This window comes from Phyllobates terribilis, unplaced genomic scaffold (genome assembly GCF_046119375.1).
Source record: "Phyllobates terribilis strain yellow unplaced genomic scaffold, ASM4611937v1 Scaffold_7__3_contigs__length_470593459, whole genome shotgun sequence".
NCBI lineage: Eukaryota > Metazoa > Chordata > Amphibia > Anura > Dendrobatidae > Phyllobates > Phyllobates terribilis.
In genome coordinates, this window is record NW_027362767.1 from 80,793,832 (window position 1) to 80,809,513 (window position 15,682).

Below are 15,682 nucleotides of genomic sequence, written 5' to 3' on the forward strand. Positions count from 1 at the left end.
TGATACCCTGATATCTGCAATCTGATGTCTTAGTCTGGATAAATCCACGTTTTTCTTATATGTGCAGTGGGTACGGAAAGTATTCAGACTCCTTTAAATTTTTCACTCTTTGTTTCATTGCAGCCATTTGGTAAATTCTAAAAAGTTCATTTTTTTTCTCATTAAAGTACACTCTGCACCCCATCTTGACTAAAAAAAACCCCCAGAAATGTAGAAATTTTTGCTAATTTATTAAAAAAGAAAAACTGTAATATCATATGGTCATAAGTATTCAGACCCTTTGCTCAGTATTGAGTAGAAGCCCCCTTTTGAGCTAGTACAGCCAGGAGTCTTCTTGGGAATGATGCAACAAGTTTTTCACACCAGGATTTGGGGATCCTCTGCCATTCTTCCTTGCAGATCCTCTCCAGTTCCGTCAGGTTGGATGGTGAACGTTGGTGGACAGCCATTTTCAGGTCTCTCCAGAGATGCTCAATTGGGTTTAGGTCAGGGCTCTGGCTGGGCCAGTCAAGAATGGTCACAGAGTTGTTCTGAAGCCACTCCTTTGTTATTTTAGCTGTGTACTTAGGGTCATTGTCTTGTTGAACCTTCGGCCAAGTCTGAGGTCCAGAGCACTCTGGAAGAGTTTTTCATCCAGGATATCTCTGTACTTGGCCGCATTCATGTTTCCTTCCATTCCAACCAGTCGTCCTGTCCCTGCAGCTGAAAAACACCCCCATAGCATGATGCTGCCACCACCATGTTTCACTGTTTGGATTGTATTGGGCAGGTGATGAGCAGTGCCTGGTTTTCTCCACACATACCACTTAGAATTATCACCAAAAAGTTCTATCTGCATCTCATCAGACCAGAGAATCTTATTTCTCATAGTCTGGGAGTCCTTCATGTGTTTTTGAGCAAACTCTATGCAGGCTTTCATATGTCTTGCACTGAGGAGAGGCTTCCATTGGGCCACTCTGCCATAAAGGCCCGACTGGTGGAGGGCTGCAGTTCCTTTGAGCTCATGATTCTCATTTGGTCTGACATGCACTATGAGCTGTGAGGTCTTATATAGACAGGTGTGTGCCTTTCCAAATCAAGTCCTGTCAGTTTAATTAAACACAGCTGGACTCCAATGAAGGAGTAGAACCATCTCAAGGAAGATCACAAGGAAATGGACAGCATGTGACTTAAATATGAGTGTACGAGCAAAGGGTCTGAATACTTATGACCATGTGATATTTCAGTTTTTCTTTTTTAATAAATTTGCAAACATTTCTACATTTGTTTTTTTTTTTCAGTCAAGATGGGGTGCAGAGTGTACATTAATGAGGAAAAAAATGAACTTTTTAGAATTTACCAAATGGTTGCAATGAAACGAAGATTGAAAAATGTAAAGGGGTCTGAATACTTTCCGTACCCACTGTAAATGTGCTGTTAAGATCAATGAGCCGGACATAGATCTCCTGGGGAATCTGCCTCCAGAGCTGCATATATATGAGAAGAGGAGTTACAAGTGTGAGACATGTAACTAACACAGGACAGTAGAACTGAACTTTGACTCCTTACAAACATTTGCTGAAGCTCTCACAACTCTGCTGTATTGCAACAATATTGCAACCCTGTCTGCCTGTGAGATGGAAGTTGAAGCTGAGAAGAACCTGCAGAGGTGTCAGATAGAATCACACACAGCTCTGCAGTGAGATCAGGAGAGAAAAAAGCGGCCATCACACTGGTAACTCCCCCTTCATGTAAAATAAGCTCTGGAGGCAGATTCTCATGCAGATCAGTGTCTGACGCACAGGCTGGGACAGATAATTTAAATATAAGAAAAATGTAGATTTCTCTGGAATAAGATATCAGATTACCGATATCAAGGTATCATTTTATTCAGCTTCCTATGACCTACATGCCCACATATATGGCTTAGGAGGGTTGATCCTACTGACAGATGCCCTTTAACACTCCTGGTATGCACTGTGTGGTGACTCTTCTGCAGTCAATAGTGATACAGGTTCCGACACTGGCCGCACACAGTCTCAGTGTATGCAGGGTTGTGCTTGACTGGCAGACAGGAAATCTCTGTACTCTGAATAGACTGTAGTCGAAGTAAGAAGCTGGTGGTCACATCACATGTTTTTCATAGGTTTTACAATGTTTTAGTAATCTGATTGTACGTAAACCCCCTTTAACCTCCTACACACTATTTTTGCATTAGAGTATCTATGAACTTTTTAGTTCGCAGCATAACAGGATGGAGAAAATGGTAATCCTGGAGGCGCTCCCGTGTGGATATATGGAGATCCCCGTACCGAAACTTGATTAAATCCGTATGTATGTGCTAGTACCACAAATCCCAGTAATTTTTATTTTTTTTTTTTAAAAAGGTTTTTAATAAAAAATAAAAACATTTCTAATAAAAAATAAAAACATTTCAAAAGTCATAAGCCATAGACCGAGCCTTGTTTGACGTTGCTCAGATTGCTTGATTTTCTCCTTCCAATGTGGATTCATACAAACTCATCCATGGAAAATTGACTCATTTGAATTTATGCTGCACTTCTGGGTCACATGTCTAATTTCTATATGGAGGAGCTTCAATCATGAGTGTGTGTCTAAGAACGGGTCCACTCAGAGTACATACTGCAAGTCAGCTAGTATTTGCTCATTTTGTTGTTCCTTTCCAAATGAAAGGAACAACTCTAATCAGATGGAAAGTGTGATCTCATAGTGTTACCCTCGGAATTACACATCTTTTTCTTCTTTTAAAGGAAGTCAACAGATGTTCTTGTATGATGAAATGGTATTGACTGTACCATACAATATGACCACAGAGAGGACAGAAGTTATCACCATTACAGATTATAATTAGACAGCTCCTGTCACACAGTTCTAATGAAGATGATAACTAATCAGCCCCTACTTGTATATTGTTAATCTATTTGCTTTTTTAGGACGAAGTAGAAGGGAGGGTAGTTGGTGTTCTCCCAGCACACAATGATGGTACCTGCTCTAACTATCTATATGATGCTGTGCTGATGTATCACTGGATTGTTAATAGCATATAGAGGCAGAGACTTTGGTAAAATCTGAAATAAAGGAAAGTGTCTGATCAAAAGCAGACAGAAGGATGAGTAGTGTGATAGACCATCACTAGGAGGGTGATGAGGTAAAAAAAAAGTATTTTTTGCTGGAATGTTTTTGTAAACTCTTAAAGCAATGTCACGTACATATACGTTATTTCAAGGTTAATCGCATGTGGAGGGGGCTTAGGTGCTGACCCCCTGTACACCGGCATCTCATACCGGCTATATTAAACAGCAAGCATCTGTCTCTAATAGTGGTTAGTCATTTAAATGCCGCTGTAAATCTCTGATAGAATGGAAAGGTCGCTGCTGCTCATGCTTGCTAGCTCCCATCAGCACCCCGTGACGCGATCACGGGGCGCCCATGACTTACCATGACAGCCGGGTGCTGCTCAAGGCCCTAGTCGCTGCTATATTGGTTCTCCTTTGAAGCTAAGCAAAACACTGACCTTCAGAGCAGACCAGGATTTACACTGTACACTGTAACACTATGGTATTGCCATATACTAAGCAATCGGATGATCACAGGCTCAAATTCCTTGAGGGGACTAAGAAATAATATTTTTTAAAACTTTGTTTTTTAACTTCAAGAAAAATATTAAAGTTCAAATCACCCTCCCTTTTCCACATTAAAAATAAAGAAAATAAAAAAATAAACACATCTGGTATTGCTGCGCATTCATACAAGTCTGATCTATCAAAACAAAATAAATTAACTCCATCCGTTTATATGTTGTAATGAGAACAAAAAAATAAATACTAAAATTGCTTTTTTTTGGTCACCCCTCCTCCCTAAAAAAAAATGCAATAAAAGCAGGTTAAATCACCCTGTATAGCACAAAGTGGTATGAATAAAACAGCTTGTTACACAAAAATCAAGGCCTCAACTAGCTTAATTGGCAGAAAAATAAAAATGTTAACAGGTCTTAGAAAATGGAGGCACAAACACACATTTTTTATTTTTTCCAATTTTTTTTTTTCTAATTAAATAAAAAGAAAAATCTATACAAATTTTCTGCAATTGTACTGACCTGGAGAGTCTTGAGTAATTTTTACCACATAACATACACCATAAAAGCAAACCCCCCCCCCCCCCCCCCCCCCCCAAAAAAAATGTCAGAATTGAAATAATTTACATGTTCACCATACTTTGAATTTTTTTTCCGTTTTTCAGTACACTGAAAGAGCGAATGTTGTCATTCTAAACAAACATCTTGCCCTGCGAAAAATCAAGCTCTCATACAGTTATGTGAACAGGAAAATAATATAGTTATGGCACATGGAAGAAAGGAAGGAAAAAAATTAAAACGTAAAAATGAAATTTTTTTAACTACAGACCTAAGAACGAACAGACAGGTAGTTGCTACCTACCTGCCTGTTCTGCCCTACGTTGATCTCTACCGGCACAGACTCTTTCCAGCGATTCAGCATTTTCCGTTGACTTAAAGTCAACAGAGTAGCAGCTTCTCTTCTGCTCTGTTGAAGAGGTGTGACTGGCGACAACATGCTGATTGACTGCCAGCTTGTTGCTGCCTAACTGCAGGGAGCTGGCTGACAATCAGCATGAAGTCGGCAGAGCAGCCTGGAAGAAGAAACTGCTCTGTTGATGTGCAGCCGCTGAATCACCGGCAGAATCAGTCAATGACCGCTCTAAACCGACGTTGAGTAGAACAAGCAGGTAGTTGCCTCTGTTAGCAACTATCTGCCTGTTTAGTGTTTAGACCCATAGTGAAAAAATAAACTAGTCCGGGACAACCCCTTTAACAGTTGGGCAAAAGGAGACAATCAAGTCATGCTGAGGAGGTATCTGAGAGATGATCCACAGGAGCAGTATTATATCATCAATGTAAGAATTTATCAGCAGGGACTGTAGTGTGGAGGCTACATGCTTTGCAGGTTGCAAACCAATGAAAAGTTTCCTGTAATTTACCACAACAATGTTACTGTTCTTCTAGCTCGCAAAGGAACAGATGGTGCTATACTTTCCAATAACTACTGTGATTTTTGCCTTGGAGACTCAACCATAAACAAGAAAACTGGACAACCAGAAGAACTTGTGTCCTGTGCTGACTGCGGACGCTCTGGTAGGTCATTCCTCTTTCTGCACTGAATGTATTATCTATGAGCCTTAAAGAGTAACCGTCATATATGGTATATTTTTATTTCATAAATCAATAGTACACGTAAAAATAAGCAACTTTGTAATATATCTTATCAGGGAAATCTGCTACTTTCTCTGCCAGAATTGATCAGTCCTTATCAAAAATTCTAAATGCTGAGGTACAATCTGTGTTCAGTGAAGACAGACTTTCCCATTACCGTCTACATAGAATTGTATCAGTAGCAGCTGCCATCTCCTATCTCAGTAATGGGAAAGTCTGTCTTCACTGAATACAGATTTTACCCATGAATTGAGAATTTTGATAATGATAGATCAATTCTGTCAGAGAAAGAAGCAGATTTGTCTGATCAAATATAATACAAAGTGGCTTAATTGCATGTGTACTTTTGATTTATGAAATAAAAATTAAAATGACGGTTACTCTTTAATAGAGAGATTGTGTTTAAATGTAGAAGTAACAGCATGAACTAAGGGTCATCAATCCGTGCATGGCATGATCAAAGAGAGGGGGACATGATAAATGCTCGCCACTTTTTGCAAGTCTCAATGTTGAGGTTTGTTTGCATCTGAAATTAACATGGCAAGTTTGTATCTCCAATGTTAAAATGATTTCTAAGAATTGGAATTTCTGAAAGTAATCCCAAATTACAGACGATTGGGCTGGCACTACACGATGACTTTGGTTGCACAGAAGCATTTCTCATGCAAGTCATAGAACCAAAAACATATTTGCAACCTGCTGTTGCACGGCTATTTTACCTCCCCAATTTTTAATGTAAAAAAAAAACAAATTAGCCAAATTGCATAGAGTCACAAGTCGCACATGGAGGCAAAGTGACATGCTGCTTGGAATCAAAGATCTATCGGAGTTTGACTTTGATAGTAATTAGATGTAATGCTGCAATATTCATATTAAGTGCCATGTGAAGCCATATAGCCCTAACCATACAGTGTACCTTAAATGATCCATTTAAAAATCTCAAATTTCTGATTTACAGTTAATAAATGAGTGCTCTGTGCTATCAGCTTCATTCACTTGCAGAGTATGAAATATAAAAATAGAAGTAATCTAGCAAGTTGAAATAATTATCTCTGCAGCACAAATGACTCTGCTTTTAAGGTGAGAGCACACGATTTGACTGGCCACTATTGGCTGAAACTCCATGCAACGTGGTGACCAGTAGTGGCACAAATCATGCAACCATTGCAGATAAGGGAGTTTCGGCTGTGTGGCCAGACGCACTTTGTGGTTTTACCCTAAAAGCAAAAGTGCCACCAGAGATACTGCACAGAACGTCTGGTAAACTATCCGAAGCGTCTTATACACATATTGATGTTTGGTTTGACCAATATTTATTGTGACTAACTGTAAGTATTTTGTGATGCTTACCGAAATGCAAACACAGAAAATAGCTTACAGTGCATTGACTATTGGTGTAATAATAAATAATAGAACAATATAACTAGTGACAAATACGAGAGGTCTTGCTACACTGTGTTTGATCTAGAATGAGTGCACAGAAGTCTCTTGTGTTAGTCCACAAAAGGTTATAGTGACCTAAAAATGGTTTTCTTCTTACATAAACAACTACAGTAAGGTAAGTGTATAGTATAACCCTGTATATACAAAGATAACAGCTAACAATGTAGCTTGGTTTTTATATGCCATCTTACATGCTGACGAATAGTTGTGTAAAATTAAAAAAAAAAAAAAACCTGAGAATTTTACACAAAGTGATAACTTCCATCTTTTAAAGTTGTATTCCATCTAACAAGTTTTTCCTGGATTTCACTTATAGAACAAACAAAACATTAATAAAAAGTTAAAGCGCTTGCTCCATCACAGACACCACCTGTTATACATAACTACTAGTCTAACTCCCAAGACCCCTGAAAAAAAAGCTTATAATAGAAAGTTGCCCTTATAGTTGTCAATATTGTGGATATGAAGTATGATATATAATAAAAACTGCTCAACTCCATTTTACTCATGATGGACTGCCAGCCTAGTGAGATGTCAAATTACATCTATTATATTCGATGGAGATAGGAAAGGAAAGTTTTGAATTTGAAAAGAAGCAAAGGGAGACATGGAAAGATGGTGCTGAGCTTCTGATTAGTCTTTTACCTCATCCACAGCTGGATTCACCTGTACACTGCTCAGTACTGCTGTAGAATTTCCTTCATGCTGCGGTTGCTGGATTCACCTCTACACTGCTCAGTACTGCTGTATAATTTCCTTCATGCTGCTGCCTCTGTCAGTATAAGGAATAACGATTAAGAAGCCCTCTTGGGGTGCTGTGCTCTGTATGGGAGACATCATAGCAGCTCATCTCCTCTCATAGTCAATTGCAGATTTAAAATAAATCCTGCATAGTGTAAAACTGATATAATGGGCTGAAATAGTGTTACTCCTCATAGTCATACAATTGTCAACTTATTCTGAAAAGTTACTTGAAAGTATAGTTACCCTTTATTGATTTATCCAGATAGCGGTCAACTTGACCACACTTGTCGTTAAATGTCTTTTTATTAGATGTACCACAAATTAATTTTCAAAGCAGAGAAAAGAGATGTAAAGGAATATTAACTGCTGCACTAAAGTTAGAATAATTTGCCACAAATAAATTAATAGTAATAAAAAACAGCAACAATATATAAATAGGAAAAACACAGGCGCCTGTTGAAGAAATCCTGGTACTTTTCATAGCGAAAATGTGAATCCAACTTTAAAAATGTATGGCCAAACGTAAACCAGGTTATTACAGCTTATCGGTATCTCATGGGTTGGCTGTTTTCTTGTGAACTGTTGTCATGTAAGAAGCCATGCTGTATTACAGGAGGATTTTAATAGCAGTTATCATTTGTTTAATGCTCACAAATAGACTGGATATTCTGCTGTTTCTTTCTAGAGTTAGGTTCCTTCTTGGCTAGCCCATAGGGATTAGCTATGCTGATGCATGGATAGTGTGCACACACAGTATTTATTTGCTGGGTCTGTAAGCAGTATGCAGACAAACTTGTTGCTGGAATCAATTTGCTTGATGTTTTTGAAAAATAAATGGACTTGAGTAAAAAAAAAAATAAATAACCCTTTTGCTGCCAATTTGTGTACTGGGACAGTTAATTTGCTTTAAAGGTTATGAATGCTTGTATATTTTATTTTGCTTTATTTTATGTCTCGGTGGTGTGGCTGTGCTGTTTAGTATGCATAGATAACTGTATGTTACTTAACCCTTGTGCTGATATATTCATCATACATGTCAGCTCATTTGGGAAGAGAAAGCAGAAAAGAGGAGCTGCACAACGCAGAGGACTTGTTTGGATCCACGTCAGAAAGCGACACTTCCACGTTTCATGGCTTTGATGAGGATGACTGGGAGGGGCCTTCCTCAGCCCGAGCCACTCACTCCCCTACTGCAGAGGACTGGGGAGACTGCTAAAGCAAACTTATCTGGATCCATGCCATCTTCTACCTGACACTTCTGATCCCTACCTTCATTTTTGTGTTTTTGGTTTCCATTTTCCCCTCGTTTTAATATTTTTTATTTCTTCTCCATTTTACCAAGCACAACTGTATCCAAACTGGACTTTTGAAAAATACTAAGAATATTTTGCAATTTATTTTAAAATGAAAACTGTGGATAAATATATATATATATATATATATTTTTTTTTTCTTTTGGTATGAGCGGAGCTCATCTCTCCAGTATTAGCCAGCATCCCAGAGCTGGTTTTTAAGGGCACTTTGGATTGCTAAATGAATGCCTTTAATATCGGTATCCACAATTCACAATAAAAACAGATGTAGGAAAACACTGGAATTCTACTTACTTTCTGTCTGCGACCCTGATTACCTCAGTGACAGAAGACTTTTGTAAAATGCTGATTTTATCGAATTTTGCACACACAGTGAGGAAAATCTACCTAAGTTAATGCAAACACTGCTGTACAAGGAGCAAGTTCATCCTGATTTTCCTCCACTAGAACCTCTGCATAAGGTCAGAAGGTCTGTAGTTATAGAACAAGCATACAAGCAAATGGGATACATACCTCAGGCTTGCTTTCCCCCTTGCAATGATTTATATGTGCTATTTATTTTTCTGTGGCTCAAAAGACTCCCTGATGTCTAAAAGGCACCTTTTTGTCTCCTTATTCAATACCACCTACTAGAAGATACCAAAGCAACACCCATTAATGGTCCACAGGGCAATGGAAATGAGACCAAACTATCATCGCACCTGCTGAGCTGAATTCAGACTGCACTGCAGCAGGATTGCAAAGGTATGCTACCTGCACATTTTACTCCATCGTGTTGCTCTAAAACTCACTGAAATCCAGTGTTATTTCCGATAGTTTACAAATGTTATTTAGCAAGAATGGAAAACAAAAGAACTTGTATATGTATGTAAGAAAAAGAATTGAGCAATAATCAAAACTTGCTTCATAACGCATAAATGGAGACTACTGAGCAAACTGGAAGCATCAACAAAGTAGCACTAGGGCTCATTGTATATGCCGATCGATTATCATATATTTATATAGGATAGATGGTAAAGAAAAGCACACCATGCATGGTGGGACAGATACATAACTTGTGTGAATCCTATACACACTAGATGGAGGCAGATCTACATGTAACATCTCAGTGTGTGAATGTGGTCTGTTTTGGAGTTCAGTGTTACCTTCTTTAGTTCAGCGCTCAGGGTTTTGGCCGCAGCAGTGACGTCACGTTGACTGCACGCATCACCGATGTAGCTAATCATGAGTCGCTGAGCATCGTCAGGGAGCTGGTGTGCTGTCGACGTGACTTCACTGCTGCAGCCAAACACCTGAGCGGCAGTGGGAAGCTGGCGCTGGACTTGGACAAGGCGAGGAGCTGCCCCGTTTCTTATTTTAGGTATTTTGTGGTTCACTTTTCTGAAAGCGGAGAACCCTTTTAATACAAATTTGAAATAGTACAGAGTTCCCAAATATATAAGGGTTGATGCTGATTTTGTATTGTTTGTGATTCGATAAGAAAACAAGTCGGTCATTATTGGATGCTATAAATAAGACTGGAGCATGTGATTAGAAAGTATCCAGTAATTCCAAATAAATGCCAGTAAGTACATTCAGTCTTATTAGCTATTCTACTTATATCCAAAATAGAAGAGTTTCCTTATTTTTATGAAGGGTATCCTTATGTTAAAGTGTTGTCCACTTCTCAATCTGTTTTTTTTTCCCCTCTTTTAAAATAACATGTATACTTGCCTCATGTGCCGGAGCCGTTCCAGCGGTGTCGCACTGTCTCTCCCGCCAATCAGCGGCTGCTTCACTCCAGATGTAAGCGATTTGTCCAAAGATGGGGAGAGTGAAGTAGCCACTGTTGGCCTCAGAGATCACGAGACGTCACACTGTGCCGCAATCACCAGGAGAGAGAGTCCCGACACCGCTGGAAGGACGCTGCCACCAGAGGGGAGTATAAGTGTTCCCGAGTAGTGGACACCCCCTTAAGTGCAGCATGTAGATGGTTGCACTGTTGTGGCTTCTGATACGAGTAAAAGAGTGTGGTGGGTGATCAGGGCTGTGGAGTCGGTAAGCCAAACTTCCGACTCCTCAATTTCCATGCCACCGACTCCAACTCCACGACTCCGACTCCCTCATACATGGCTCATGTTTAAGTGATAAATTTACTGTAGCACAGATTCATCTCAGCTAAAAGTCTAGACACTTAGATCAGGAATAGGACAGACATTTATAGGACATTTCATAACTTTCCCAAATTCTTATGAAAAAATATTCCCCACAAACTGCATTGAACTACTGTACCCAATTTATTATATATTGTAGGAGTCGGTCCATTTTATACGGACTCCGATTCCACCAAAATGGGCTCAGAATCCACGAGTCCAACTCCACAGCCCTGTGGGTGATGTAGCGTTATTTCATCCAAAGCGGGTATCACATTTATTTTGCTAGATCATAGGCAATTAAGAACCATGAATTTCTACTACAGATCTCATAGTCCACTTGCTCAAGTCAATGTGCAATAGCTCCAAGTTCCCTGTGTTTAAAGAATTACTGAAGAACAGTACTTGCACATTAAAATGTATCTGGCTTTCCAATGTAAAAATAATAATAAAAAAATAACCCTTTATATTTGTGATGTCATTTCTATGCTTTATAACGGTCAGAAATCTGTAACAAGATGGTGTCTCACTGAGTCTGGCCGCTAAGAGCCACGACCAGTCTCTACAGTGAAGGATACGTGATGCTCATCAGCACATCTTAGTTTCACACAGTAGAGATGTTGTGGCTAGGGATGCGCAGATTCGTGGAAGTTCGGGTTCTGGTACCTGACCTAAACTTTATTCCAAAGTTCGGTTCGGGTGCCAGAACTGTACCTGAACTTGAACCAGAACATGAACCCCATTGAGAACGATGGTGAGCGGAACTTTTGAGCTGGAAAATATTCTCTCTCCCGAACTGCCAAACATTGCAACGAACTTCCGGGAGAAGTCAGTGTTTGGCGTTTAGCACTGGACACTAATTGTCCGGTAGGAATCCCGAACTTTTAATGACTGAATGACTGTTCAAACTAAGAATGGGCGTTCGGTGCATCTTGGCGCAGTCAATCATCAAGAAAACTCCTTTCCACCTGCTTGTTTTCCATCTATCTCCTTCTCTGGCTCTATAAAGCCAGAGCTGTCAATCAAAGCAGACAGTGGTGGAGATAGAGGGAAAACAAGCAGGTGGGAAGGTGTAATTAAATGATTGGCAATGCTATGAACAACCGAACAGTGGGACAATTCATTCTGTGCTGACAGTCCTTTTAACAATGGCACCTGGGTTTGCAGCGTCTGAACCAGGACTTAAAGGGGTTGTTCCCTTTCAGTAATTGAATGTCCCCAGGCTGCAGGTTATTATAAAGAAACAAACTGCACTATACTGACCTTTCCTGGGAACACCGGCAAGTCTGTGCCGCTGCTCTCTAGGTATCTGGCATTGGCTGCAGTGCTGAAGTCAGCGCAGCAGCCAATCAGTGAGCTCAGCACCTCTGAAGGAGGCGGTGTGTCTACACTGGCAGAGCCAATGAGTTCACCAATTGGCTGCCAGACACCGAGAGCAGCAGGGGAGACTCGCCAGTAGACCTGGGAAATGTGAGTACAGCACTGTTTCTTTATAACCTATAGCCGGAGATATTCCTTTACTAAAAAGGAATAACCCCTTTAACAGTTTCCTCATTTCTTAGAGATTTAGGCCTATTTCAGACGTCTGTTTTCATGTATGTGTTCTATCTGATTTTTTTTTTTTAAGGCTAGAACACTTACCCATGTGGCTGTGCACATGTCCAGTGGTCCGCAAAGAAATGGAGATATGTTAGTTTTGATCAGTCTCAGATCAAAATCACCAATACAAGGCTGTGGGTCTGGGAAAATCACGGACAGCACACAAATGCCATTATAACTCTCAGAAAGTACCGATTAAATAATGAAAAGGGTTGTCCAGCCTTGGTGGACTTTACAGCTATCATTGTGACTTGCTGAATGGTAGCAGTGTGTAATATACACACTTGTAGGATTTGACTCCGTTTACTTATTCTATCAGTCAACAAGTGATCACAAGAATGTGATTTGCTTAACTTCAGTCACATCGACTAGATTCTCATCCGCTGTTCTCAATGGAACATTGAAATAAGCATATGAGAAGCTAGCCGGCATGTGACTGCAAGTACGCAAATTGCCTACTTGCGGTCACAGGGCGACCACTGGAAGCGGCAAAAGGAATGAAATCCTAACAATGTATATATTACACACTGTTAGGGTGCAGACAGCCATATAGATCGGAACGCAGTGCATGGACTGGCCGGCTGCTCTCCTGACCCGAGCTTAACAGCTGCATAGAAATACATAAAAATGCTATGATTAAGAACCTATTGGGGTTTGATACGTGTAGGCCATATGTTTCCCTGTCCTTTTAATATTTTTTGGATTCACCACATGATTTTATTGGAGATTAAATAAAGTAATACTACATCCCTTTGTCTAATTTTTGGACCATTACCTACACTGCTCAAAAAAATAAAGGAAACACTTAAACACCAGAATATAACTCCAAGTAAATCAAACTTCTGTGAAATCAAACTGTCCACTTAGGAAGCAACACTGATTGACAATCAATTTCACATGCTGTTGTGCAAATGGAATAGACAATAGATGGAAATTATTGGCAGTTATCAAGACACACTCAATCTCAGTGCACATGCTTTCTGGCTGATGTTTTGGTCACTTTTGAATGTCGGTTGTGCTTTCACACTCGTGGTAGCATGAGACGGACTCTACAACCCACAGAAGTTGCTCAGGTAGTGCAGCTCATCCAGGATGGCACATCAATGCGAGCTGTGGCAAGAAGGTTTGCTGTGTCTGTCAGCGTAGTGTCCAGAGGCTGGAGCCGCTACCAGGAGACAGGCCAGTACACCAGGAGACGTGGAGGGGGCCGTAGGAGGGCAACAACTCAGCAGCAGGACTGCTACCTCCGCCTTTGTGCAAGGATGAGCACTGCCAGAGCCCTGCAAAATGACCTCCAGCAGGCCACAAATGTGCATGTGTCTGCACAAACTGTTAGAAACCAACTCCATGAGGGTGGTATGAGGGCCTGACGTCCACAGATGGGGGTTGTGCTCACAGCCCAACACCGTGCAGGACGCTTGGCATTTGCCACAGAACACCAGGATTGGAAAAGTCGCCACTGGCGCCCTGTGCTCTTCACAGATGAAAGCAGGTTCACACTGAGCACATTTAACAGACGTGACAAGAGTCTGGAGACGCCGTGGAGAGCGATCTGCTGCCTGCAACATCCTTCAGCATGACCGGTTTGGCAGTGGGTCAGTAATGGTGTGAGGTGGCATTTCTTTGGAGGGCCGCACAGCCCTCCATGTGCTCGCCAGAGGTGGCCTGACTGCCATTAGGTACCGAGATGAGATCCCCAGACCCCTTGTGAGACCATATGCTGGTGCAGTTGGCCCTGGGTTCCTCCTAATGCAGGACAATGCCAGACCTCATGTGGCTGGAGTGTGTCAGTAGTTCCTGCAAGATGAAGACATTGAAGCTATGGACTGGCCCGTCCATTCCCCAGACCTGAATCCGATTGAGCACATCTGGGACATCATGTCTCACTCCATCCACCAACGTCACGTTGCACCACAGACTGTCCAGGAGTTGGCGGATGCTTTAGTCCAGGTCTGGGAGGAGATCCCACAGGAGACCATCCGCAACCTCATCAGGAGCATGCCCAGGCATTGTAGGGAGGTCATACAGGCACATGGAGGCCACACACAATACTCAGCCTCATTTTGACTTGTTTTAAGGACATTACATCAAAGTTGGATCAGCCTGTAGTGTGTTTTTCCAGTTTAATTTTGGGGGTGACTCCAAATCCAGGCCTCCATTGGTTAATAAATTTGATTTCCATTGATGATTTTTGTGTGATTTTGTTGTCAGCACATTCAACTTTGTACAGAATAAGGTATTCAATGAGAATATTTCATTCATTCAGATATTGGATGTGTTATTTGAGTGTTACCTTTATTTTTTTGAGCAGTGTATTTTCCCTGTCTAGAAATACATGCAGCTTTCCCGCTCGGGTCAGGAGAGCTACCGGCTAGTCCATTGCAGTGCGGTCTGATTTATACGGCCCTTTGGATTCAGCAAGCTGCAAAGCCGAAAACTCCACCAGTGCTTGACAACCCCTTTAAGCAAATCACTGTTTCCTCAAGCCCGACAACGATACAGCTATTTTAGGCTTTGAGCTTTCAAAACAATCAACGTATCTGATTTATACATGCCATTCATGTAACCAAACACAATCTAAGCTACATCACACATCGGTGTCCATGTGCTGTCATTTTTTTCTTGGATCCATAAAGTTTCACTGATTCATACACACATCTGTTTTAAAGAACTGATCTGTGTGTCTGGTCCTTGAGACTTTGAGCACATCTTATTCCTTATCTGTTTTGGATCAGACTCCGGAATTAAAGTCTATGGGGATCTTTATAAATTGGATGAAACATGGAAGACAGATTCGGTTAAAAACAGATGAAGTACAGACTATGTATGTACCTCCTTCGGTTTTTAAAAATGGATGAGAAATATAGGCAATAGAGATGTTAAGAGAAAAAACGGTCTGTTACATTACATGGCTTTTTGAATTTAGCTATAGTACACAAATTATTGACACATAGATATGAGCAAATTGCAAAGGTGATCAATTAATAATTCAGAGGAATTTCTCCTCAAGAAAACTGTAAATCATAAAGACACTTGGGGGAATTCATCAGCAGGTTTTGCTATGCAATCTGAGCGCATAATAATGTAGGAGCAGAGACCCTGATTCCAGTGATGTCACTTACTAGACTGCATTTTGCAGTTTCAATAGAATCAGTGTTTTATGAGCAGGAGATTTACTACAGGACAAGTTGGCACGTGCAGAATAGTCCAACCACACCCCCAGC

At 40.6% G+C, this 15,682-nt stretch overlaps 1 protein-coding gene across 5 annotated transcripts in view; it reads left to right on the forward strand.

Moving 5' to 3' along the window:
- DPF3 (double PHD fingers 3) overlaps positions 1 to 15,682 on the forward strand; it is a 177,840-nt gene that overhangs the window by 141,547 nt on the left and 20,611 nt on the right. For 2 of the 5 annotated variants that reach the window (XR_012247350.1, XR_012247351.1), the window contains 2 exons: positions 5,021 to 5,149; positions 8,455 to 9,471. Coding sequence is in view for 3 of the 5 variants with exons in the window: in XM_073638880.1 (XP_073494981.1) it covers positions 5,021 to 5,149; positions 9,361 to 9,440 (209 nt within the window). In the remaining 2 variants the exon portion in view is untranslated. The remainder of the gene's footprint in view (positions 1 to 5,020; positions 5,150 to 8,454; positions 9,472 to 15,682) is intronic. The other 3 variants (XM_073638878.1, XM_073638879.1, XM_073638880.1) reach the window with 2 other exon arrangements.